The sequence below is a fragment of the Malaclemys terrapin genome, chromosome 11 (genome assembly GCF_027887155.1).
Source record: "Malaclemys terrapin pileata isolate rMalTer1 chromosome 11, rMalTer1.hap1, whole genome shotgun sequence".
In the NCBI taxonomy this organism is placed as follows: Eukaryota; Metazoa; Chordata; order Testudines; family Emydidae; genus Malaclemys; species Malaclemys terrapin.
This window is the reverse complement of record NC_071515.1, coordinates 60057314-60082541: the sequence shown is the minus strand read 5'-3', so window position 1 is coordinate 60082541 and position 25228 is coordinate 60057314. Positions and strand designations below refer to the sequence as shown.

The 25228-nt window shown below is 40.7% G+C and overlaps 1 protein-coding gene across 1 annotated transcript in view; it reads right to left on the bottom strand.

Annotated features, from left to right (window-relative positions):
• The window catches only part of LOC128845094 (von Willebrand factor D and EGF domain-containing protein-like), a 245872-nt gene that overhangs the window by 18932 nt on the left and 201712 nt on the right, over positions 1 to 25228 (bottom strand). Inside the window, exons 23-26 of the mRNA XM_054043326.1 lie at positions 20336 to 20431; positions 19452 to 19547; positions 18554 to 18649; positions 15899 to 15994 (exon numbers count right to left, since the gene is read on the bottom strand). Coding sequence (XP_053899301.1) covers positions 15899 to 15994; positions 18554 to 18649; positions 19452 to 19547; positions 20336 to 20431 — 384 coding nt within the window. The remainder of the gene's footprint in view (positions 1 to 15898; positions 15995 to 18553; positions 18650 to 19451; positions 19548 to 20335; positions 20432 to 25228) is intronic.

The following is a 25228-nucleotide window of genomic DNA, read 5'->3' as shown; positions in this document are numbered from 1 at the left end:
GAACAGGAATCTTTACGGTCTCTGGTCGAGGATGAAGTCATGGAAAAACCCTCCAAGCAAGAATATTGCAACTGTTTATAAGAAAATAGTGTCCAAAACACAGTAATGCATCATGCAATAGAAGGATAACATCCATCTGTTCCTCTCAGGCCTGCCTCTGGTATTTTCTGATTGTTTGGGAAGCTAATGCTACCTATGTCTCTGGGATGCTAAACTGGGCACGCTGCTTCAATGGCTCTTCTTACCTAGTCACTTGTTCCATTTCTTACACTTGTCTGCAGATGCAGCCATACTAATAGTCTTCTCTTTGTGCTTCTGCACTGATCTCAGTTGCCTCCTAGCCTTTGATATTACTCTGTGCCAAGGGCACAGATCTTTTAGCACAGGGATCTGCTCTCAGGTGAATCAAGGTTACCTGCTGGCTGGGTAAAATTCAAAGCGGTAGGGACTTCCAGGGACCAAGCTCTTAAACTGTTGCTCTTCTCTTTCCATTTCCCTCCACCCTTTCTGTCTTGTACTACAGTCATGGTCCATGGTCATTTTGAGAGGGAGGGGAAAGTCAAGAGGTAGGGCTAACAATGAGTCAGCATTCTTGGTAAAATACCAACAGGTGTTGCAACTGGTAGTCATAACCAGGATAAGTTCAGGATGCAGTGACAACAAAAACTTCCTTTGGTGTGTGTGTGTGTGTTTTGTTTGCTTCATGTCTCTCTTGTAGCAGTCTTGTAACCTAAGTTCTTGTACTGTATTATAATTAAGTCACTTATTAATCTAATTATAAAATATTTTTAGAGGAGCTCACAATCTGACTCCAGGTTTCACACACCCCTAATTTGGTGGCGTTTAGCTTGCTACAAAGGGAGGGTCACGCAGCAAAATCTTTATTTTTGATTCCATGACACTACACTCTTCCTCCAAAGTTTACAGCAGAGAGATCCAGGGTTTGGTTTGGGGCCATCTATAAAAGTTAGATCGTTTGTACTCGTGTGACCCTAAGAGCATCCCTATGCCAGAAGGCAAGAGGCTTGCTGGTGTCCAGCAGTGAGTTTCAGCTGGCCTGACTAGTCCAGTGTACCTAATTCACTGTTGTCAGAAGCTGTATCTAAAAGATGTCATGCAAGGTATCAGATGCAAACTGGTAATATGCTGGCCCTTAATATTATTGTGTGGTGCATGTACGGGGGATGTATGGAAAAGTACAAATATGTGCTGAAAATTACGTTCTTAAAATATGTGGCAGGCAGGGCATAAATTACCCCTCTCTAGACAAAGGACTTTGGTTCTGCCTGCTTGAGTCTCTCTCCTATGTAAATCAAACCAGGGGTGGCCAAAGACAATGGGTATTGGAGATTGCAGGAAGATCATTTATATTGTAAAAATCACCAGTAGGAGAGGAACCAACATAGAATTTACACCAGATAGTCTGGCATCTACACCCAGCAGGGGAAAGGTACTTTATCTGGGGACATGGTTCAGAGGAAAACATTTCAAAGGGCTTGTCTATACTTACGCGCTGGTTCGGCGGCAGGCAATCGAACTTCTGGGTTCGATTTATCGCGTCTTGTCTGGACGCGATAAATCGAACCCAGAAGTGCTCCCCGTAGACTCGGGTAATCCTGCTTGGCGCGAAGAGTACGCGGAGTCGACGGGAGAGCCTGCCTGCTGTGTCTGGACCGCGGTAAATTCGAACTAAGGTATGTCGACTTCAGCTACGTTATTCACGTAGCTGAAGTTGCGTACCTTAGTTTGAATTGGGGGGTTAGTGTAGACCAGGCCAAAGGTTTACTAAACTATGAAGAACGAGCCAGGGTGAACCTGTGAATTATCCTTCACCTAAGGAGTCCAAGAAACCAAGCGTTTTGTGCTCTTTATGTTGGGTCCTGGCAAAAAGTCTTGCCAGTAAGCCTGGAAGAAAGACTATGGTGGGAAAAACTGCTTTGAACAAAAGACTAGTTTGTTAAGACGAGTTTTATTCTTAGAAGGGTATTTTTACTTTTGTTTGTTTGTAACCATTTCTATCCTTATTTCTTATTCTTGGTATCACTTAAACCTATGTCCTTTTGTTAATAAACTTGTTTTACTTTTACCATAAACCAACTCAGGGCTTTGACTGAAGTGGAGGGTTTGTCAATCCCAGTTATGTTAATAAGCTGCTGCGTATTGTCACTTTAAAGGAGCAGTGAACTTGATAAGGTTTTGTGGGTTTTACAGAAAGGGTACGTCTATACTTACCTCCAGGTTCGACGGTAAGCAATCGATCTTCTGGGATCGATTTATCGCATCTTGTCTAGGCGTGATAAATCGATCCCGGAAGTGCTTGCCGTCGACGCCGGTAATCCTGCTCTGCGAGAGGAGTAAGTGGAGTCAACAGGGGAGCCTGTCTGCCGCGTGTGGATCCGCGGTAAGTACCTTGTAGTTCGAACTAAGGTACTTCGACTTCAGGTACCGTATTCACGTAGCTGAAGTTGCATATCTTAGTTTGAACTGGGGGGTTAGTGTGGACCAGCCCAAAGAGGGGCTGAGCACAGCAGAGAAGGATTCACTGATGCACTGGAGTTCACTGATTGTTACCTGCTAGGCATGGTTTGGACTGGCAGAGTCTTGAAGAGTTTGCTGGCAAGGCAGACAAGATGGAGTGTTGCTGAAGCTGAGAGGGTCACAGGGGATCACATTCTGGGAACCCCAGCAGGCAGTCACACCATGCAATTTCTAGACATCACAGGATCTTGAAGATCCTCCCCCCACCCACTCAAAAAAAAAAAGCCATGAAAGAGGGTGGTAACTAAAAGCATTGTAGAAAGCATTTAAGCAGGGCTTTGTCAAAAGTGAATGCTCCATGATTCAATTTACTAACTACTTTTTCTTCTCACCTTATCCCAAGAATCACACTCTAGCAGGTAGTTTCTAGGTTAGGTTACTTGTCATAGATGTTATGTGGTGATAACCATATTTATCCACATTTTATTCCAATACATACCTCCTTTGGTTTCCTTAAAAATTAATTGATAACTATTTCCTTACTTTTCAATGAGAATACAACAATAAGCTCTCAGGTTGGTTTTTTCCCTCCTGCCAGACCTTCCACTCCCTATGTAGGCAACAGCTGAAATCCAAGGGAGTTCAGGTGTAAATTAAGTCAGTGGGAGTTTGATTTGAGTAAAGGCTGAAAGTTCAGGGCCAAATATATTTTGAAGGGCTAGCGCCCTTCTAACATTATGTTCATGTGTGTGCTCTCACTCCCTCTCTCTCTCTCTCCTTGATAGCAATCTCACAAGGAGTCTGTATGTAAATGAAGATAACTTTCTTTCCTTTTTTCCCTTTCCATTGACGCTTCTGCCTCACTTTCTCTCCCTTAACTTTCTTAGGCCTGGTCTACACTGGGGGGAGAGGGGGATCAATCTAAGTTATGCAACTTCAGCTCTGTGAATAATATAGCTGAAGTAGACGTACTTAGACCTACTCACTGTGGTGTCTTCACTGCGGTGAGTCGACTGCTGCCACTCCCCTGTCGACTCTGCCTGTGCCTCTTGCAGCAGTGGAGTACAGGAGTTGACGGGAGAGCACTCAGGGGTTCATTTATCACATCTAGACTAGATGCGATAAATTGACCCCAGCTGGATCGATCGCTGCCCACTGATCCGGTGGGTAGTATAGCCATACCCTGAACTAGAATTCCATTTTCATGCTCATTAGGCAGAATTCAACATTTATTAATTTTAACTAGTTTTGATCTTTTTTAGTCCCACCCCTAGGCCTCTGTGGAAGAGCGCCATTTTCAAAATAGCAAGCAAAAAAGTTACAGCATCTCATAGGGAAACTAAATAAATGATCAGACACTAGGGAGCAAACTGAATTATCCTGATCCTCTTGGGCACTAATATGACTTTGAAAAGACTCAGTTTTTCTTTTTTCTTACAAAATGTCTAACACACTGACCCACAGACAATGGGGTTTATTGGCTTTACATCTCCATTAGGAACCAGCCTTTACTTTACGATTGCCATCCTAGATGTGCAAGCTCCTGAATGTGATTGTCAGAAGAAACTCTGCATTCTGTTTCTCGTTCATTTTAATCAAAAAGGATATATTGCTATTAGAGGAAAACATCCTGTATTATAACAACATCCTGAACACAGGACAAATGGCAATCAATAAGTAAGACTTTGGGCTTGATCCTGCTCCCACTGACATCAATAGGAAAACTCTCATGCTCTTTTGTGAGAGCAGAAGCACAGAAACCACACAGTAAGGTTATCAAATCCTATAAAGAGTCTGATATGAGACAAATTGCTGGCAATGCAGGGCACTGTTATCAGAACTAAAAACCCACTGCCATATTCTTTATGTTAAGTTAGGTTTACTAAGGTTAAGATAAACCTTTATTGGAGCTGATGATTCAGGTTTGGAAAAAGGGATGATCACATGCAACATCTCAGGTGAAGAGTGATTTTAGTGGAGCAAGAAACATAAATGTAGGAATTTTAAAATCATAGACCTAGACAATGCTCACACCATCACACTGATATAGACAATTCTTTTTCCTGTATAGTCATTGGTTGCCAGAACAAGCAAGATGATACATGGGAACTCTGTTCCCTGTAACAGCTATTCCTCTCCTGCAGCATTAGTGCCAGCTGACACTATATACTTACCACCAACAACTTCCATGATCCCTTTTTAAATCTCAACCTCTATAGCAGCTCCCTTAAAATGTAACACTCTCAAGCAAAATATTCCTGCTATGCAAAGCCAAAGGAGCCTTGAGGCAAAGTGAAGCACAGGGCATGCTTTCCTACAGCTGCAGATGATATAAGTAACCCAGAATATCTATTTGTTCAAACAGTCACAGTATTAGTCAGTGATAACTAATAATTCCTGATCAATTTGAAGTTAGTAATAGAAATCAGTTGTTGCCTGTAGAATCTGACTGATGGTGTGAAGGAGCAGACAGAAAACTCTTCATCTTGAACCTAATACTGCAGGTTGAGAACTTCTGATACATTCACCCCATTACACCTGGTATCCCCTTCATTGTTTATATCCCCTTCTGATGGATTACAGTATTGCTCAAATAGCCCAGGCTTTAAAGCTACCCTAGGAAACTATTACAACAGAAAAACTTCAAAAACAGACTCCAAAGAGAGACTGCAGAGCTAGAATTGATATGCAAACTAGACACAATCAACTCCGGTTTGAATAAGGACTGGGAATGGCTGAGCCATTACAAACGTTGACTATCTCCCCTTGTAAGTACTCTCACACTTCTTATCACACTGTCTGTACTCGGCTAGCTTGATTATCACTTCAAAAGTTTTTTTTTTTTCTCTTAATTAATTGGCCTCTCAGAGTTGGTAAGACAACTCCCACCTGTTTATGCTCTCTGTATGTGTGTATATATATCTCCTCATTATATGTTCCATTCTATATGCATCCGAAGAAGTGGGCTGTAGTCCACGAAAGCTTATGCTCTAATAAATTTGTTAGTCTCTAAGGTGCCACAAGTACTCCTGTTCTTCTTTTTTCCTAGGAAACTAGAGTTTAGTTATGACAGAGACGATATTAAATCAGTTCCCTGAAATCTTGACAATGACAAACCCTTTAAATGTAGGATGTTTTAGGAGAACACTGCAGCAACTGAAGGACTGGGCACTAGCCTTTCCTGAAAATGATCATGCAGAGCCTATTTAGCTCTTGTGCAGTAATTACTGTCATCGCTGATCTCGAATCAAGTTGGTGATAAGGAGACAGAGCCCTGCACATCTGTGCTGACTGGGAGATATACTTTTCAAGACAACTTTGGGTTTCTTTGCCCTGCAGAGGCTGAGAAAATTGACCTGAATGATACATCCCACTTCTAGATGGAAGGCAGAAAGTAATCCCAAGCAATAATGTCTATTCTGGCAGGCCAAGCAAATGTGTCAGGATATATCTTACAAGTGATGCTTACAGAAGAATGAATGTAAGTGGTAAGGGGGCAGGACAACACCCATTCTGAGATGCACACTTAAAATAATTCCTTGAAATCAGAGTAATAAATCTGCTTTTTTAAAAAACATGATTTATAAATCTGCAAACAGTGACAGTTCCTTAAAACTGTCAATTTGGTTTTCAGGTGGCTTCTTTAGGAAATCTTAGTGCAGTTTTATCTTTCTGGTTACTTTTCTAATGTTTTTGGGAGCAGGGGTTTTGACTGGTCACAGTGTAGCCTCTTGCACATGTGATTTTAATGTGTTTCCCCATTTCTGCTTAGTTTTTATCTTGATTTGCTACAGCATTTCCCCATTTCTGCTTAGTTTTTATCTTGATTTGCTACAGCATTCACAAAAACCAGGAGTGAGAACAGAAGAGGCATGACAGTAAGACTTCGTAGTGTGGGACAGCTTCAAAAATAACTCTGATGTCATGTCTTGTTATGAAATGCAGATAGGGTGACCAGATGTCTTGATTTTATAGGGACAGTCCCGATTTTTGGGTCATTTTCTTATATAGGCTCCTATTACCCCCCACCCCCGTCCCGATTTTTCACATTTGCTGTCTGGTCACCCTAAATGCAGATGGAAGCAAAGAACTCAGGTGGGGGGAAAATGAAACCAACATATTTGAATGTGGTGGGGATCAGTGTTAAAACTGGAACTTTGAATTCTTTGGGTATGAGTATCACATGCATTGCCTGTTACTAGAAAAACTGGAGAGAGTATCTGTTCTGGTAACAAGAATATCTGAATGATGCCACCTTGAATTTCACAGAAATAACACTGTCCTTTTCCCTATGAGAGGAATTGAAGGGCCAAATCTCTGGGTGGGGTAAGTTGGCATAGCTCCATTGACCAGCTGAGGATCTGGCTAACCGTCTCTCTAGATAAGTCTCTCTCAGGTAAGCTGCCCAAAGGAACATTTTCCTGATTGCAGTGAGGAAGACCTTGGCTGGATGCTTCCATACTCCAAATACAGCCTTGAGCTGGTTGCATGCCATTTTCACCTTTGACTCTATCCAAACTGGTGTGTTTTGGCTATTGTGTCATTATTTTGGATTTACTGTCCTGACACTAACTGAAGTCCAGTTCAGGTAAAAGTGTCATTCTGCCCTTTATTGGTATACCAACTGAATCTCAGCAGATTGCTAGGTAGACAGATATAACAATATATCTGTCTCTATGAAGGTCCCAATGCAAACAGCCCTTGAGAGCATGTTATGGATTTGGGACACTGAGGACTTTTGTCCTTTTATTCCTCTGAAGGGTAGCATAGCCCTAGTTTTGCACGAGTCTAAAGTTTTAGATGTATGTGTTGCTGAGCTTTTTTATGCACATTGATTTGGCTTTAATAAGATAACTAATTTTATGCCTAAATAATGTAAAACAAACAACTCAGTTCTACCTTGGGATGGTGGGGCCACAATAAGAATGTAAAACCACACAAATCTTGCTAAGAACACTTTTTTTGTGTGTGTGGCATAAAGATTTCCTTTTATGGACCCAACATGGTCATACCATTCAGAAGAGCATCCAAACTCTTGGATGCTCATCCAAACCAAACCCTTGTGAGGACTGTGCATCGCTAGCTCTAGCCTTGCATGTCTTCCTGACAGAGCTGCTAACCACTTTCTCAATAAATTATCTTTCTGTATGGTGAAAATAATCTTGTGGAATGCTCTAAGGGATGCAGTCCAGGAGCACAAATTGCTATAAGACACAGAGGCAGCTGCAAATGTAATTGGGATGGGTGTGGTGACAGTTGTTTGCATCCCTAATATCCTCATTCTTCTACACAGCTGTGGTTACACCTAGCTGGTGCTAGAGCCATACTGATGTGTGCGATATAAATATGATTATTTGAAATACAAACATTATGGATTAGAAAAACTTAAAGTAAATGAACAGCTGTGTGACCCGGGCTATTAAAAATGAGAACGATATTGAGATACTGAATGACCAAGGTGATGCAATGGAAACCTGGACCAGGAAGAGAAATGAGCATTCATGTCAATATATAATATATTGAAAGCCTGTTGCATATTCGTCAATGTTCTCAGCTCATTAATTGTAGTTTGTTACCTGGCAAGGCTGACCATGCTCTGTCTCTAGCAGTCTCCTTCTGAGGCAGACAAGTTGATTTCCAGTGAGCTTACTGTGTGCAAAGCTCTTGAATAAGAACTTACACCTAGGTCTTGTCTGCTCTGCCTGGATATTAATGATCCCATGGTCATTTTAATAGGGGTAGGGGATTTCCCCCTAACCTTCCATGTCCCTTATTCTTCAGTATATTAATTGTCTGTTTACCAGCTGGCAGTTTCCCTCGAGGTATTTTCATTTCAGTGGTAATGGGCTGCCTATATGTATGTAGTTTATGTTGTGTTATGTGATCCTTCAGAACGAAAGGCACTACATACATAGTGTGTGTACGTGCAGGGGCACATGTGTAAATTATACATCTATTGATTTTAAATTGATTATTCCACTAGGAGCTGCCAACAATAGAGGTTATGGGCAAAAAACCTCAAGTTTACACTGTTGCAAATTGCATTGACTTCAGTGTCACTGCATCACTGTATCTTAAATAGAATACAATGATACTTGTTCTGTCTTTGCAGCCTTTTAATGCACAATATGTGGAATATCAAGGTGTATTCTCTGCACAGCTTTTATTCCCATTTTGTTCTAAGTCTTAGGTTTGAAGAAATTTTCCCTTCATTGTAGACTTTCTATTTCATTAAGTCATTGAGGCATTGTGGAAATGAGTATATAATTTGTTTTGTTCAGTAGCTTTCTTGTCATGCATGAATAAGAGGTGACAGAAGATTCTCCTATACATTTATGTTTTCCTCTGTTGATTGGTTTTGCAGCTTTTGTGCGTACATTATGCCCAGTGAGTTAGACATGTTTTCATTGCTGTGAGTGGGCTAAGCCTTTGTTGATGCTTGCTGAAACTCAATTTATTTTCTTCCGTGCAAAGAAAAAGAAAATACAGGCAATGTTGACCTCTGGTAGGTGTACAGCATGAATATAGGAAGTTTTATTGTCTTTAATATGTTTTCTCTGTTATGCTTTCACTTTAAGAATAAATGTGCTTGGTTAGAAAGAGCTATGTGGTAACTGGTGACAGCTGGCAATTAAAGCTGATCATAGCCTTCAAAGAGAAAGCAGAGTGCAGACACTGTCCTGTTTAGGCAATCGGGTTTGCTGGTTTTATTTGCAAACATTGGATCAAATTCTAGAGTCCTTACTCAAGTAAAATTCACATAGAAGTCAGTGGATGTTTTGCCTGTAGGATGAGTAAACATCGAGTAAGGACTTTTGGCCTATTATTCAGCATATACTTTAACTCCTACCCAGGTGGATTCTTGCACACATTGATATATACAGATTAAGGGACAGCTTCCTCCCGTAGATGCTCAGAATTCCTATTAAAGTCAATGTAAACAACCACATCTGTAGATCTGAGAACAAAATGTTTAGTAAGGGCTTTGCCACATACCGTGAATAAGGGGCAGCACATAGCATTGCTGCCCTAAGAGCAGACAGCAATGAGATTGTGAGCCGCAGATGCAAACTGGTCCCCGTTCTCTTTGCTCTGGGGAATCCTATATCTGGCTCTCCTCCACCCACATCAGTGACAACGATTGTTCCCCTCCCTCCTAGCAGCACTGCAGAGATTGTTCTCCCTCGTGTTCTGTGACCTATGATATTAGTATCTGGGACAAGGGAGTAAGGTGGTCCCTTATGCTAATTTACTCTCCTGCATAGGCATGACGGAGGAGTCACAACTGAGCCCCCATTTCCTTTTCCTCTGTCCCAGTGACCCAGTGTTCAGTCAGTTGTGCCTAATGAATGGAGATATTCCTGACAATATACTACAAATTGTCAAAAAAATGACTTGGTGCAGGTATAATTTGGTAAACTACCTGCTTCTACAATCTATAGGGCTCCCATTTACAGAGGCCCACGTGGAAAGCATGCGATACAGTAAATGAGTGATTTGCACAATATTACAGTGGTTGGCAAAAGGCTATTTCACAAACCCACAAGTTCACATTTCCAAATTAGTTTGCCTCTAGCTCTCAGACAAGCAACATCCTCATGGTATCAAGAGGGGAGGAAAGCAAAGTTGGAAAAATAACACTGAGTTATATTGTATGCAGTGTTTTGACAATAAATCCGGCCTGCAGGAACTATTAGAGTGAAAAGAAACGTTGTCTACAAAGATTGGGACCCAAACATGCAAAAACCCATCTTCATTGTGATGACTCATGGTTATGGGTTTGCAGAGTTGAGCCCCAATTTTTCTACCAGACTTCATGAAAGAATTAGAAATGTGCAGAATTTTGGGGTGTCTCTATATTTTTAAAAACCTGTCTGTCCAACCAGTTACCTAGATTTGACAAGTGGCAACATGATGTACTGCTAAGAGAGAGATTAGAGTTTGGGTTGCTAATTTGTTTGGAGTTCCCAGGATAGGGGTGGAAGAATGTTGTGTTGTTCTCAGATAATCTTTGCTTGCTGATGAGCTCCAGAGGGAGCCGTGTCCTTTTTTTGGTTCAGAAAGGAAAATGCCAGAAGTGAATTAGTGGGTAGCTTAAAAAGGATAAATGGAAATCTCTCTTTAAAGAAAAAATAGAGGATCAAGCCTTTTATTGGTTTTAATCACGCTAGCATTATTTTTAAAGTAAGCTATCCAAAACATAGGTAATAAATATCTGGAATCCTACAACATTTTCATTACTGTTAATTTCAGTAAGGTGTCAGTATGAATAGTGTTTAAAGCCCCCAGGAAGGAAGTGAAGTTCCAGGATTGTTTTTACTTGGCACTTTCCTTAAAGGGAAATAGAACAAAGCATGAGTTGCTTTTCTTTATTACTGAAGCAGCTGTAAGTTTGTTTGATGTAAAGCCGATCATAAAAGCTATTTTATTTAAAGGAACTGCCAGTGTTTGCCTCTTTATAGTGAGTAAGACTGATTGTACAGAATGGAATTCTCTTCCAGTGAGAATACAAAGTTGCTACAGTTACTGATGCATAACTGTACATTTTGTTGTCAGGTTTGACATTTCCTCACTCTGTTTGTGGGTGTCTGGTTTGCATAATCAATCTGCGGTTGTCAGTAAACACAGGTGCAAATCCCTGTATTCCAGCTTTCAGCCAATCAGAACTGTGTGATTTACATAACTGTTGTCAGCTTAGACAAAGAACAAACACACACTTGCAACTTGAATGTCTTTCCTTTTAAATTAAGGAAACAAGAAGGAAAAAGTCGGAGTGACGGAGGCATGGTGCATCCTCTCTGTTTAACAAAATGGTACCTGTCAGGCAGACTCATTTAGAAATGCAAAGGTGTAGCACACAGGAAGTGAAATAATAAATTAGGTAACTATTCAAGCCATAAATAAACTTGCATTTAATTTGCAAATATGTCCGCTCTGATTGGCTGCTATGTTCCCTCTCCTCTCATTGTCCCCTTTTACGGAAAATTTGAAGCTGCCAGCAATAAATAAGGCCACTTCCTTCTCAGTCCTTCACCTGAAATATTGACAAGAAAAGGAAAAATGCCCCAAAGCAGCGAAAACAAGGTGTGGAGGTGCCCAGAGGGAAAGTGTTCTCAACGCAACACTGTTTGGACTCATTTTCACCTTTGCCTTCAACCTTTCTTCTCTGTAGACCAGCAAGACCCTTGATTACATCCAGGGGTGGCTCTATGTATTTTGCCACCCCAAGCATGGCAGTCAGGTGGCTTTCGGTGGCATGCCTGCGGGAGGTCCGCCCGTCCCACGCCTTCAGCGTACCCGCCGTTGAATTACCACCGAAGCTGCAGGACTGGCGGACCTCCCGCAGGCATCCCGCTGAAGGCAGCCTGATTGCCGCCCCCACGGTGACCGGCACGCCGCCCGCCCCATGGCTGGTGCCTGGAGCTGCCCCTGATTACATCACAAGAATACTGACTTCCCCAGCTTCTTTCAGTTATGAAGCGTGTGTGTGAGGGGAGCTTTAGTGAGCACTAGAAAAGGGAAAGGCAGAAGAAAGGGGAAATGAAGCAATTTAATTTACATTCCAGCCCATTTAATCTGTTTTAGGGTTGAGTCTCTTTGCAGCTTTTTCTTATCTTACATTTACATTTTGACCGTTTAATTTAAAATTTCAGTGGCAATATTTCAGCATCTGAGTAATAATGGTACACTGGGTTAATGAACATCTTCGCTGCCAGCCTTAGAGTTTGTTCATTTGGGAGATGGTGGTTATTTAATCAGCAGGGAACTTCTTCATTTAAATAATTTGATTTAGAACCCTACTGTATATTCATCTTGCTGGACACTGACATGTTTCAACTGATACAAATAATATTTCCTCCTAAAATATCCCAGGTAGATACTCACTACACACAGACTAAGGGTAGCATATCCTTTTCATATTAGTGTGACACTGGTGTAATTCTAATGGAACTATTCCTGATTTGCACTGGTGTAAGAGAAAGAATAAGGTCCTAGAAATAGATCTACTTTGAGAACTTGGGAGAAAACACCCTAGAAGCCTGGAAGAGTTTAACGTAACTCTGTTAGTTTATATTAAGGCTGTAAGGCATAATTAAAAGGACTTCATATCCAATGGATGGTTTTCTCTTAGAAATTCTGGTGATGTCATAATTCCTAATTTTGGTTGAACTATCTTTGCACCAATCAATGTGTTCTCACACATTCCAAAAGTACTGATGGCATTTAAGCCAGCAAGGAGGCAATTTTCTCACCTGGCACAACTGTCTTCAAACTGACACGCATGTAGGTCTTGATAGTCTGCAATTGGGAATTGTTACATCACTAACTCCTCAATTAACTTATTTTCTAGTAACTCATTACAGCCTTTCTATTGCCATACAGTATTCCTTTCCCCTCATTCTTTGTGTGAGGATATCCACTGGCTCTGTGCAATTACTATAGCAAGTAATAAATCCTGAAAGAAATAAAAAATCCTCACCCGGGGCACAGATGGATTATATTCTCATCTCAGAGGCAAACAGAAAAGTCTGCCAAAGCTTTAGAAAACCTTCCCCACCAAACATTTATCTATGATAGTGTAACTTTTGTGATGTGATCTTTCTCTTTTCTATTCAACCTCCTCCATATTCTTAGTCCCACCTTCCCATACACCACCTCCGATTAAATAGCCACTTTGAGTCACTGAAATGATGGAAGTTCTACCAAAATAAGACTCCTAAACACTCAAGAATATAGGCTGTAATCAGCATTAGGTTAAAGCATCATAACAACAGGCAATCTAGCCACAGGAGCAACATCTTCTGGAATCACGTGATGGTCAAATCTCACTGTTCATTTAATATTACAAATACTTCTAGTCCTCATAGCTGGAAAGGAAAATTAGGACATGTGATCTGTGTGTGACTGTAGGGATGTCAGCCTGAGTGTACAGGCAACCTGAAACAATAGCTCCAGTAGTAATAATATTTAGCTCTCATATAGTGCTTTTCATCTTTACATCTCAAAAGAGGTCAGTATCCTTATCCCCATTTTACAGATGGGGAAATTGAGATCACCCAGCAGGCCACTGGCTGGCAGAGCCAGGAATTTACCTCAGATCTCCTGAGTTCTAGTCAACTGCCCTGCCCACTGGGCTACACTGCCTCCCCAAAGGTATTAACTGCCTCCATGCATCTTAACTCTGAAACCTGTTGCAGTGGGGGCCTCCCAACGAAACCACCCCAGCAGATGATTTTTGGTGGGGGGAGGCAGGGGTGAAAGTGGGCCGGTACGGCATACTGGTAAGAAGCTGGTACCGGCCCGTATGCAGCCCACGTTAAAGCACCGACGCTACCAGCAGGGCCGTCGATGGGGGAGGCAAAAGGGGCAACAACGTTAAAGCGCTTCCACAGCACTTTAATGTCATTGCTCCTTTTGCTCTCCCCCCCCCCCCCCCCGGGCCGCCAACGGGGGTGGGGACGGGACAAAAGGGGCAGCTGCCCCAGGCCAGCAATTGAAAAGGGCTCGGGGCTCCGGACGCTGCCGGGCCCTTTTAAAAAGCTGCGGGAGCCTCGGGGGCCAGGCAGTGTGGATGTGCTGGCTGGGGGAAGCTAACCCCCAGCCCCGCCCCTTCTGCCCGAAGCCCTGCCCCTTCCAGGGGCCGGAGCCGGCCCCCGTACTGGTAAGAATTTAATATTACTTTCACCCCTGGGGGCAAGGGGCCAGGAGCTCACTGCTGCCATCTTATCATAGCCTGGAGGCTAAAAGTCCTTTGGTCAGGTGGCTGGGGGCTTATTTCTCCAGACACTCCTCCTGCTTTTGACTGTTAGGACATTCAGTCAGGGAACAGCAAGCATACCATGTGTCTTAGGTGACCAGTCAGATGGCTCAAATGGTTGAATACTCGCTACAAAGAATATGTGAACAACCCATAGGTCCATATGTGTTGAACTATTATGAATAACAAATTTATAAAATGGTGTGCAGACCTGTCTAAACAGGAAAAAACAACAACACACCAAATGTGAATTTTGTTAGCAATCAGTGACCATTCAGTAGCATGTAGACATGGAAATAATTCCTTGTACTTATCTCTGTATTCCTCAATGAATGTCCTTAATTTAATCTCATAGGATATTAAGCCAAATAAAACAGACAGTTAATTGCTGGTTACTGGAGTAGAATGGAGGAATAGATTTTACTTGGCTAAAATGGGACAAGAATATTTTGATAGTCACTGAAAATTTTGTTACACTGGTTAGTGGCTACTCAGGTGGGCAGCAAAACTTTGTACGGTTCTTGAAAAGAGCTTAAGTAGAAAGAAATTATTGTGTGGGTTGGTAGCAGTTAGACAACTTAGGAAAAGGCTTCCCTAAAGCTGCAATCATTATCCACTGTTTTTCTGCTGATCTGTCTTGAGGAATGGTAGCGTACTTTAAGCTAGAAACAGCACTTTTCTAATGTACTCTGACCTCAAAAACAAGATGCCGAACATAAGGTATCCCCCCACCCCCCTGAGATCTTCCCTCCAGATTGTTCCTGCCAGAATAGACTATTCAATTGTGTATTTTGCAGCCAGGCAGGAACTGTGCATCACTATTCTCTCAGCTGAAGGGAAGGAAAGCTTCAGTATGGGGACTGAGAGAGTTGTTGTAGCTGGAAGGAATTTTTCACTGGCTTTTTGTCTTCATGTGTGTGAAAAATAAAGTGCTCTGAAAACTTACAAGTTCTTCCTGCCAAAAGCAGTTGTTTTCACAGCTCTCATTTTGAGAATTTCAACCTGGTTAAGGGGGGAAAAAATAAATTTTCACCTACCTGCCTTAAGCTCCCTGGATGACAGATGCTGGAAAGTGCAGTAGAATCAGTAAAAATACCAAAATAACAAATTACCCCTTAAGAATAAAAGCCTCAAACATGAATAGCTGTGTGGAGTTGAAGAGGGATTTGAACGTGATAGGAACAAAAGGAAAAGCAAAACGCATTATTAACCAACTGTATTAATTAAGCTAGAAGGAATGGTGTTTTGACATTTTTAGGGATCCCAGTCACCTGATATGGCTTTGGCTTTAATTTTCTCTTGCAGTAAATTTAATGAAAAATAATTAAGTCATCTCAGAATACTGACTGTACGACTCAATCTAGCTGTATTTAAATTTAGAGATAGGACTCCAGCAAAACACTCCTAATGTTTGCTTCACATAATGGTATTTTCATTAACCTATCGGCACTGAGTGCAAGCGAAGCTTCGGAAATGGGATGCTCTGTCTTTTGTACATAGGCTACTGATATACGTGCCATGGTATAAAAATTGAAGATTAGAGCATTAATACAAGTTAAATGTTCTATTTAACGTGCATGGGAGGGAAATACATCCCTTGAGAAAAACACATTTCTGAAGCAGAAGATGTTTGGAAAGAAATATGGAAATGATATAGCTTACTTTTCTGACACCTTCTTCCAGCATAACCCTCAGGACAGGTGCACACATTGTTTCTCACACAGTGGCCGCCATTCTTACAAGGAGGATGGCAAAGAGCTAACAAAATGAAAGCGAAGAACTCTAGGTCAATTTAGCATCATGGTTTCAAAATTTTTAAAATTGGATTGAAATCAAACCCGTAAATGTGCCACTGTCCTTTGAAAAATAGGATAACTTTGTGAGAGAGAGTGTTTAACTCATTCCAGTGTTACTCTCCCAGTTAAGAGTGGCACTTCTGTTGGAAATGCAACTCCTGTAATCTCAATGGGAACGGGGCATTCTCCGGTCAATGGGAACAAAAGTGTCTGGTTCCATTAAAGATCCTGACCTCCTTTGGTTGGGGGCAGAAAAGGAAGCATCACCTGAGGTGGTAGCTGGAGGAGGGCTAAGGTAAGCAATTGTCCAAGGGTGCAACTGTGGAAAGCTATATGTGCCCTATCCCTTCAGATGGAGTCCTCTTTCATGCCTGGATCAGGGGCAACCTCTCTGATGGGGGAGAGGATATATTTTGGCCCTTGTTAAGGAAGGAATTGTTAGCTATCTGGGAATTTGATTCCGGGTGGCGGGAGGCAACCAAGATAATTGCTGGCACCTTCTTGTGGCAGGTGTCCAGTGCTCATTCCATAGGAGGTCTGGTTCCCTGGTAAACCAGAGTTGGAAGTGGACTGAGAGAAGGCATCACCTAAAGAAACTGGGGAATAGGGTTGGGGCTTCATATGTCTCATACAGTGAGGAGACAACTCCCTTTCCCCAGCTCCTTAACCTTCAAATGAGGGGAGGGTGATTGGGTCAAAGCAAGGGGCTGAGACCAGGTTTGGAGGAGTGGGGGGCTGATAGCAGCCCTCAAATATTTGGAAACAAGTATGGAAGAAATCATGACCTGTACTGTGTGAATTACTGCTGGATAGTTCCTTGATGAGTTAAGTTAATAACACAGTTCCCAGATGAGTTAAGTTAATAACACAGCAGCCTAAATAAACCCTTGCATCTTGTCTTTCTTCCTGTAAATCTGGGACAATGAACCTGGGAGGGGGAAGGGAAGTGGGGAGGGACAAGTTTGCTATAGCAGGATGCTACATACCGCCCCTATCCCTGCAAATTAGAACCAAACCACGAGCAGTTCCAATGCTCTCCAGTGTAAATTATTTGGGAAATCAATAAGTCTTAGACCCAGAGGTGAAAGTAAGCCACTATGCCCCAGTACGGCGTACTGGCAAGAGCCGGTGCACCGTACCGGGGCGGCCCGGCTTCCCCAGGTGGCAATTTAAAGGCCCTGGGGCTCCCAGCAGGCCCTTTAAATTGCCGCCAGAGCCCCACTGCTGGAGCCCTGGAGTAGCAGCGGGACTCCGGGGGTTATTTAAAGGGCTGGGGCTCCCGCTGCCTCTACTGCCCTGGGCCCTTTAAATAGCTGCCGGAGCCCCGCTGCCGCTACCCCAGGGCTCCGGGGGCTATTTAAAGGGTTGGGGCAGTAGAACCAGGGGAGCCCTGGGCCCTTTAAATAGCCCCCGGAGCCCTGGGGTAGCAGCGGCAGCTGGGGGCTCCAGCAGCGGTTTAAAGGGCCGGGGCGGCTGAGCCCTGGGCCCTTTAAACTGCTGCTGGAGCCCCCAGCTGCCCCTGCTACCCCAGCGGGGGAGGGGAGGGCAGGGCACAGGACAGGGCGGGCTGGGGCTGGCTTTGACCCCCCATCCCTTCTGCCTGAGGCCCCCCCCCTTCCAGGGACCAGTGCTGGCCCCAACCCAGCTCCGTACCTGTAAGTCCATATTTCTATTTTCACCCCTGGTTAAAACCATAGTAATTTTATGGGTGCTCATCATTTTAACTCCCTAAGGGAGAGGACATCCTTGAGGAGATGAGATTTTTCACCCTTTTAAGAACCTTAGCATGCTCGAAATAGAAGAGAACTTGAAAGATGCATTTTTGTGTAACTCTACAGGACGCATATAGCATGACAACTAATGGAAGCACACTCATGGGCATATATCTTGGTGTGCTCGGGTCTTTGTCAAAGGAAGGAGATAAGAGAGAAGTTTTAACTATTGATCCACTAATTGCAGCATCAATGGCCTATGATCTCTGCCTATTAGCAAAAGTTGCACTCTGCTGCTGTCTGCAGAAAATGTTTGACTATCTAGCAACTTTTGAAATGGAACTAAGTATTCTTGATGTGCAGAAAAAGGTTTTTGTTTGTTAAATTTCACAGAAATATTTGCAATTTTTGGTTTGAGATGCACCTTGCTCTAAATCAAGTTCACTATAGAGTAAGATGGTGATCCCTTTTTTTGAAAAACAAATACATGTTAGAGCAGAGCTATATGTTAAAGTTATTAATTAGCTGTTAATTCTGTCATGACTTGCTCAAATTAATTTCAGATGAATTGTTTAGTTCTCAGCAATACATAACTATTTAGTCCAATAACAACTCCTTTAAAAAAAAACTTGTATGCAGATTTCCAATGTACTATAACAGGAAAATGGCATGGATGGAGTTGACAAACCAAATTCCTGGGTATAATATGTACCGCATAAAGTCGGATAAACATTTAAATAGTCTTTATCACTTACCATATCCATTAAAGCCTGAATCTACTATCCATGTGATATATTGAACTTTCTTACCAGTTTGGCACTGGGGTCCATAGAAGCCATAAGGACAAGCACAGGTACTTGGGCGTACACAGATTCCACCATTTAGGCAAACAGGGCTACAGATAGCTGGATATAAATAGAAATTCAATCAAAATCAATTACTCTCATTCTTTTAGTTTTAAAATATTAGGAGTTGGGCTCTCTTTGCTTCTGCATAATCTGAAAAATATCCTAGCACACTTCATTTGTACAGAGGTTTTCCCCAATGCTAGCAAAAATGTCCCATTTGTCTAGCAAGTCTGCTGTGTAGTGTATTGGCTGTCCTAGCAGTGGCTGGATTTCAGTGATGCCTTAGCATAGCTGTAAAGCATTTGGGGATCCTGTGGGATTAAAGAAATATTTTAATAGTTTATTTCAGATGTCTATCCATGATTTGCACAATTCATTTGCTTTGACTTTAGTATCTTGCCCAAGATTTTTAAAGTTTATACTTTTTCAAAGTATAGTGGCCGTTTAAAATAGCTTTTCCTTTCTAACTCTTTTGTCTTTCAGTATGTTACAGTAATAGTTTGTTTCATAAGAATTACATTGTCGCAAGTGCTAAATGTCTAAAGAAATTAAGGGTCACTAGGATATTTCAGATTAATTTAAATGCAGTTGTAGTACGCTGGAAAAATATGAAACTATAGTTTGGATGAGAGGCTACCATGGCTTCTGAAACAATCACCTACAAAATCAAAATGTGCATTCTCCATCGCTAAAAGGCATTTTCTTCTTTCATATTTACATGCTCAGTACTAGCTCCTCATTCATTTTTTTATATTAATTCCTGTAGTAATTCCCAGTATGATCAGCATATTGTGCAAATCACATGGATTTCAGGTAGAGAAATGAATGCATGAGACACCAATGCTTTCTAAATGTTTACCTGTTTCACAAGAAGGACTGCTCCATCCAGTTTTGCATTTGCACTCATCTGGTGACACACATTTCCCACCATTATGACAATGTCTATTGCATATCACTGCAAAATAAGCAATTGATTTCAAGGGTAAATTTAAACATGTAAAGGATTAGGGCCAGATTCTGCTATCAGTAATACTGATACAAATTCAGCAGCAGCAACTCCACTGCAACTAAAAGAATTACTCTAGATTTATGCTGGTAAAACTGAGAGCAGAATTTGTCCCTTTGGGTTTTTTTTATCATTCACATTTTTGACAACGTCTTGCATCTAAAATTCTTAACTTTTATGTATCTCAACTATTGTGCTGCAGAGCTAAAATTATTTTCCTGTCAAGGCAACCTGATATTTAAATCAGATGCAAGGACTACAGTTATGAAACTGTAATATATGTTTTGCCATTCAACTAATATAAAGTGTTTTGAAGGCTGATTTCTCCCACCCCCACCCTGATGTTCTGTATATTGAACCTATTTTGTAACTTGTTTAGCACAATAACATGAATCTTAATAGCGAAGCTTGCCTGTTTGTATTCTCAAAATTAGTATTACTGTATTCACTCACACAACCTTGCATTTCACAATCGTTACTGTAAATAAAGCTTTTTTGACCATAGGTGCTTTTATGTAACAAATATTGATACAGATGTGCATATTTTTACATAACACAAATGTACTTTTGGAAAACATATTCCAAGAAATAGTTTAGCCAGTGCATTACATATATTATACTTCAATTTTCCTGCTCTATTCAATCATAATTTTGAGGAAAAATATAGGCTTTTTGTGTTTTATAATTTTCTGCAAATGCCAAAAGGGGGGTGAAAGACTAAATAGACTTATACATACTTGTTTCACATCTCGGACCAACAAATCCATAAGCACAGGAACATCTATTTTGAGCCACACAGGTTCCTCCATGCTCACAAGGTGGATCACACAACACTATACAAATCACAATTAGACAAGTGAAGAAAGGAACACAACTTAATATACTACATAATAGACTGAGCAAAGGAGCTCTATGCATTTATGAGCCCAATACTCACTACTTTTTGATTTCCTACAATATCATTATTTTAAAATATTCTACAAAGTGGCTGCTTACAATACCATTATGTGGGAAAAACAGGTATCACCTTAATAATACGGGAGTAACAATGCAAATATGATATAATACTACTATGGGAGTGACCAGCATATTATTCCCATGGTAAGCCTCTGAACATACACATTTTGAACTAGATACTTTTAAATGTTTTAGAAGACTCGGAGTGAACAGACTGTTTGTGTAGTTAATATGAAAAAGTATTTGGTATTTCTTCTAGACTTGCGAATGCTCAGTAAACATGATATAGTGTCAGAGCTGTACTGAACCAAAGAAGGAGTAATTACTTCCTCCAAGTGCAATGGCTTTGCAAGGAAATTTTGTAGCAAATGCTCTCCATTTAAGCAATAGTTTTTGAATTTTTAATCAGCAATGTGGGGTCTGCAGAGAGAGCAACTAAACCATAGGCAGTACATTTCTCCACAGGATGTGATATTGTAGCATGCCATGGCTTTCTTCCGAAGGAAGAAGAGGAGGAAGCATATGGTACAAATCATAGATAAACTTGGGAAGTACTGCAACTCCAGAAAAACATCATTGTGCGAGACAGTGGGTTTTTATTTGAAATGAAGGCTATTATGAGCCAGTTTAAATAGTAAACGTGAGTTTAGGGAACTATGTGATTCAATAAAATTGAGGTTTATATGTGGAATACAAATGACTAGTCAGAAGCAGAATGCTGCAGGAAACTCTCTGAAACGTTGACATGTAGATTCAGGCTCCCAGTGACTCTATATAAAATAAGCTGCTAGTAAATATGGCATGATTTCAAAGGGAAAAGCTAGAAATAAGAGGAATCCAAAATAGGATTTAAAAAGTTTACTGAAATCTAAAATTTCTATATGCTAGTGGGGAAATTCACCCCGTACAGAGGACCAGCACAAGGCCTATGTACCACTTAGTTCCCACTTATGCATTCTTTAGAGCAGTGGTCCCCAAACTTTTTCTGTCACGTCTCAACTTACTCGTAATGTAATCTATCCGTCCACTCCCCACCCAGCCGTAGCTGGGGCCAGGAGCCGGGGCTGGGGCCAGGGCAAGAGCTGAGGCCGTGGCCGTGAGCAGAGCCGCAATCAGAGCCAGGTGCCACAGCTGGGAGTGGGGCCGTGGCCTGAGGCCATGGCTGGGACCAAGGCTGGGGCCAGAGGGAAGCTGGGGGCAGAGCGGGGCTGAGTGGCGCTTCCCCCTGTGGGGGCTCTCCTGCACCCCCCCCCCGTGCTCCCACCAAATGTTCCTCTGTGCCCCCTTATGGGAGCTGCCCCACAGTTTGGGGACCCACTACTTTTGAGGGATGAATTTAACCCAAGAGGAAATACATCACACAATTAAAAATGAATGTAGCCGCGTGCTTGGCAAACAGCAAGGCATTGATTTAGATCATTCTGTAAGTACATGGAGTACAGAAGAAACAGCAAGTTGGTCCACAAATCTAAACATTAATGGCAGAGTTGTATCTGTTAAAATGGATATGAAGATAACGCAATGTTATTCCAAGGAAAATATATAATATATAACTACCTAAATCTAAAACAAAGCTTCTTCCACATTCAGAGAATAAAGTATTACTAGAAGGGAAAGTAACTATTACAACTTATTCTTAAAACCAGTAACACTTGACAATACCTTTTCAAAAGATAAATGGGCACCTGCCACTTATGCTGGGTCTGAAAAATTATGCCACCAAGTTATCTTAAAAATGTTGGGTGTACACACCACACAATTACATAAAAAATAGACCGAAAGCATAATGAGAGACATTTGAGATGATTTCCTAGACCTAAGATATCTGGATAGAGAATAGCACATGAAGACTAACAAATCATTAACTGCTGTGATCCAGCTGACAAGAAAAAAAAATATAACATGAAATAAAGTGAATTAGTTATTGAAAAGATACACACACTCAGCCTGTGCAACTGGAAGGCTAAATAAAGTATAGATGGATCCACAAGCTGCAGGGATTCACATGATTTACATAAAGCCGTAATGTGAACATTATCCTTTCAAAAATTTTTAAGTGGCAACTAAGTGCTCAGAAGCAAAAAATATTCCATGTCAGATGTAGGACATGCATTTTGGTAATAAAAGTTAGAGAAGGCATACTCTAAGGAAGTGATTTTAATAAACCACTTTGACACTAACAATTTAAATGAATGGTATTTGGTATTAGTTCTGCTCCTGAGGTATTTTAATACATATCGTTGGTGTTGAAGTTGTACTGGATGATTATTTAATTGGGTCAAAAGTCCTTAAACACAATGAAAGATGTAGGCAAATTATGCATTTAGTGTGTGAAATACATAATCTCGGGACATCTTTTTAATGTATCTGTAGTGGAAAAAAGTTGAACAAAGATGGATTAATTTCTGACCCAGATAAAATAAAAGCACTCTTGAAACACCAATTCCTAAACATAAAGAGATCTACAGAGGCTCATGGGTATGATAAACGGTTTGGGGAAAATTTTAATTCCAAATTTCTAAGATCAATAGATCTTTAGAGAATTGCTGAAAAATGATAATGCCTCAGATTTATAGTACAGATATAAAAAGGCATATCAGTAAGCAAATACTTAGCATCAGTTTTAACATAATGAAGCCAATTCCACTGCCAGTATATGGATTTTATGAAGAATTAGTTGTATGGCCAAGTACCAATATATTAAACAACAAATGTGTCCTTGTTCCATTTGTAAATGGTACGTGGACTGTCCTGATTTCTGCAAGTATATTTATCAATCGTAACTATTCACTGAATAACTAGATCATTTTTTCAGTTTAGGATTGTGATTGGTCATCTAAATCATAGTCTTGTTTTTGCTATCTGAATGGATTACTGGAACTTTTGAAACAGGAGATAAGGAATAGCAGTTAACAAACAACAAAAAACTAATTCTCTTGATAGTGCATGTCATGATATAACATTATAAACAAGACTTCTGTAAAGGAAAATAAAGTGTCTCTACTCTATTAGAATTCTTTTGACCATGTCACGAAAAAGAATTGATAAAGGAGAAGTGGTTGGCATAACTTATTTGGACTTTCAAAAACCTTTAATAAGTCTCTCAATAGGCTATTTAGGAAATTAAGTTTATTTTTAAGGAGTGCATTTGTGTTTATTTACGTAGTTACAGTAAGTCAAAGCTATAGGGTTTACATTTTGCTCAGATTAATTAGTTATGTAGTTGCAAATGGCAATCTTAATGTTTACATTTCCTGATTTCTTGTGATTTTTTAACTATGCAGCCTTCAATACTGCATTAATATAGTTTTATGAATTTGAAATCCGTAAGACTGGAGAGCTCAGCTGATTTGCTTTGGGACCATACTATGCATGTAAACTGTGACATGAAACTAAATTCAATGTTGATGTAAGAGTGCACAACTCCATTGGTGTCAACATTTGCAATTCCAGGCTTGGCTGAAATCAGGAAGTGCAGAGGTGATTGAAAAGGGGCCTGGGATGGGGGAAGATGTGGAGGGGAAAGTCAAACTTTTCTCAAACATCTGAAGAGGTTTATGTAGCTTTAGTTTAAGTTTAGCAAATAAATCTTTCACAAACTTTATCTGAACTAATTCATTCCCCTATGATAGCTATTGGAGTAACTCATGGTGTCTCATACTGCTGGATTTTCATGATTCTAGAGTAACTTGTTCTACTGAATATAATTATACTTTGAGGAAGCAGACGAGGGAAATAATGGATATTTATAAAGAAAAGATATTTGGCATTGATCCTAAATTATGTTAAGTAACTATAGCAACCCATATCTCTGGACTGTAACAGCCTGATCCAAAGCTTACGGAAGTCAATGGGAGTCTTATAGCTTGGAAACTAGGAGCCATTGCATTAGTCAATCTACTGTATGCATGTGCGTTTGAAAGACTGCAACACAGGGATAGTATTTGCATACAAGATTTTGTTTATTAATCAGGAATGAACAATGTTTGAAAACTATACACTTTTCTGGACACACAGGTGTCTAAAGACAGGCAGCAGTGCACCATGATTTTAAAGTACATGACCATGTGCTTTATTTCATGTGTGAAGATGGTTACATAAAATTTGTGTGACCAAGTACTATGACAGGCAATTTAAACTAAGTGACGTTCAAATGTATTATTCCTTCTTTCACTGTGTATTTTGCATGAAAGACATCAAGTAATTATGTCCATGTCCACTTCAGTGGACTTCCTTCGTCCTGCCCTTTCCACATTTTAAGATGTATTTGAACTGTGGAAAAAACATGCTGTTTGTGATGTCAAAACATTTTACACTTATTGTGACATTTTAATATTAAATATAGGTTAAAGAAATTCTGCTGCTGGAGAGAAGCAGAAGGTGAAAACAGCATGTTAGCTGCAGAGAGAGAGAGAAAGAGAGCATGCGCTATCACATAGTATAAGAAATGCATCTAGTAGGCCATTCCCTCAGTAATAGAAATACAATGTGTGTTTTAAATTCTTTTCTAAAACATATTTGCTTTATATTAGGAAACACAATTTCCCACAAACATTTTATAAATTGTACAAAAGTATCAGAGTGATTTTTTTGTTTAAAACCTTTTCGGATGGCATAAAATTTCAATAAGGAGAGAACTATTGTGACAAATAGTCAATCTTGCTGTCAAATTT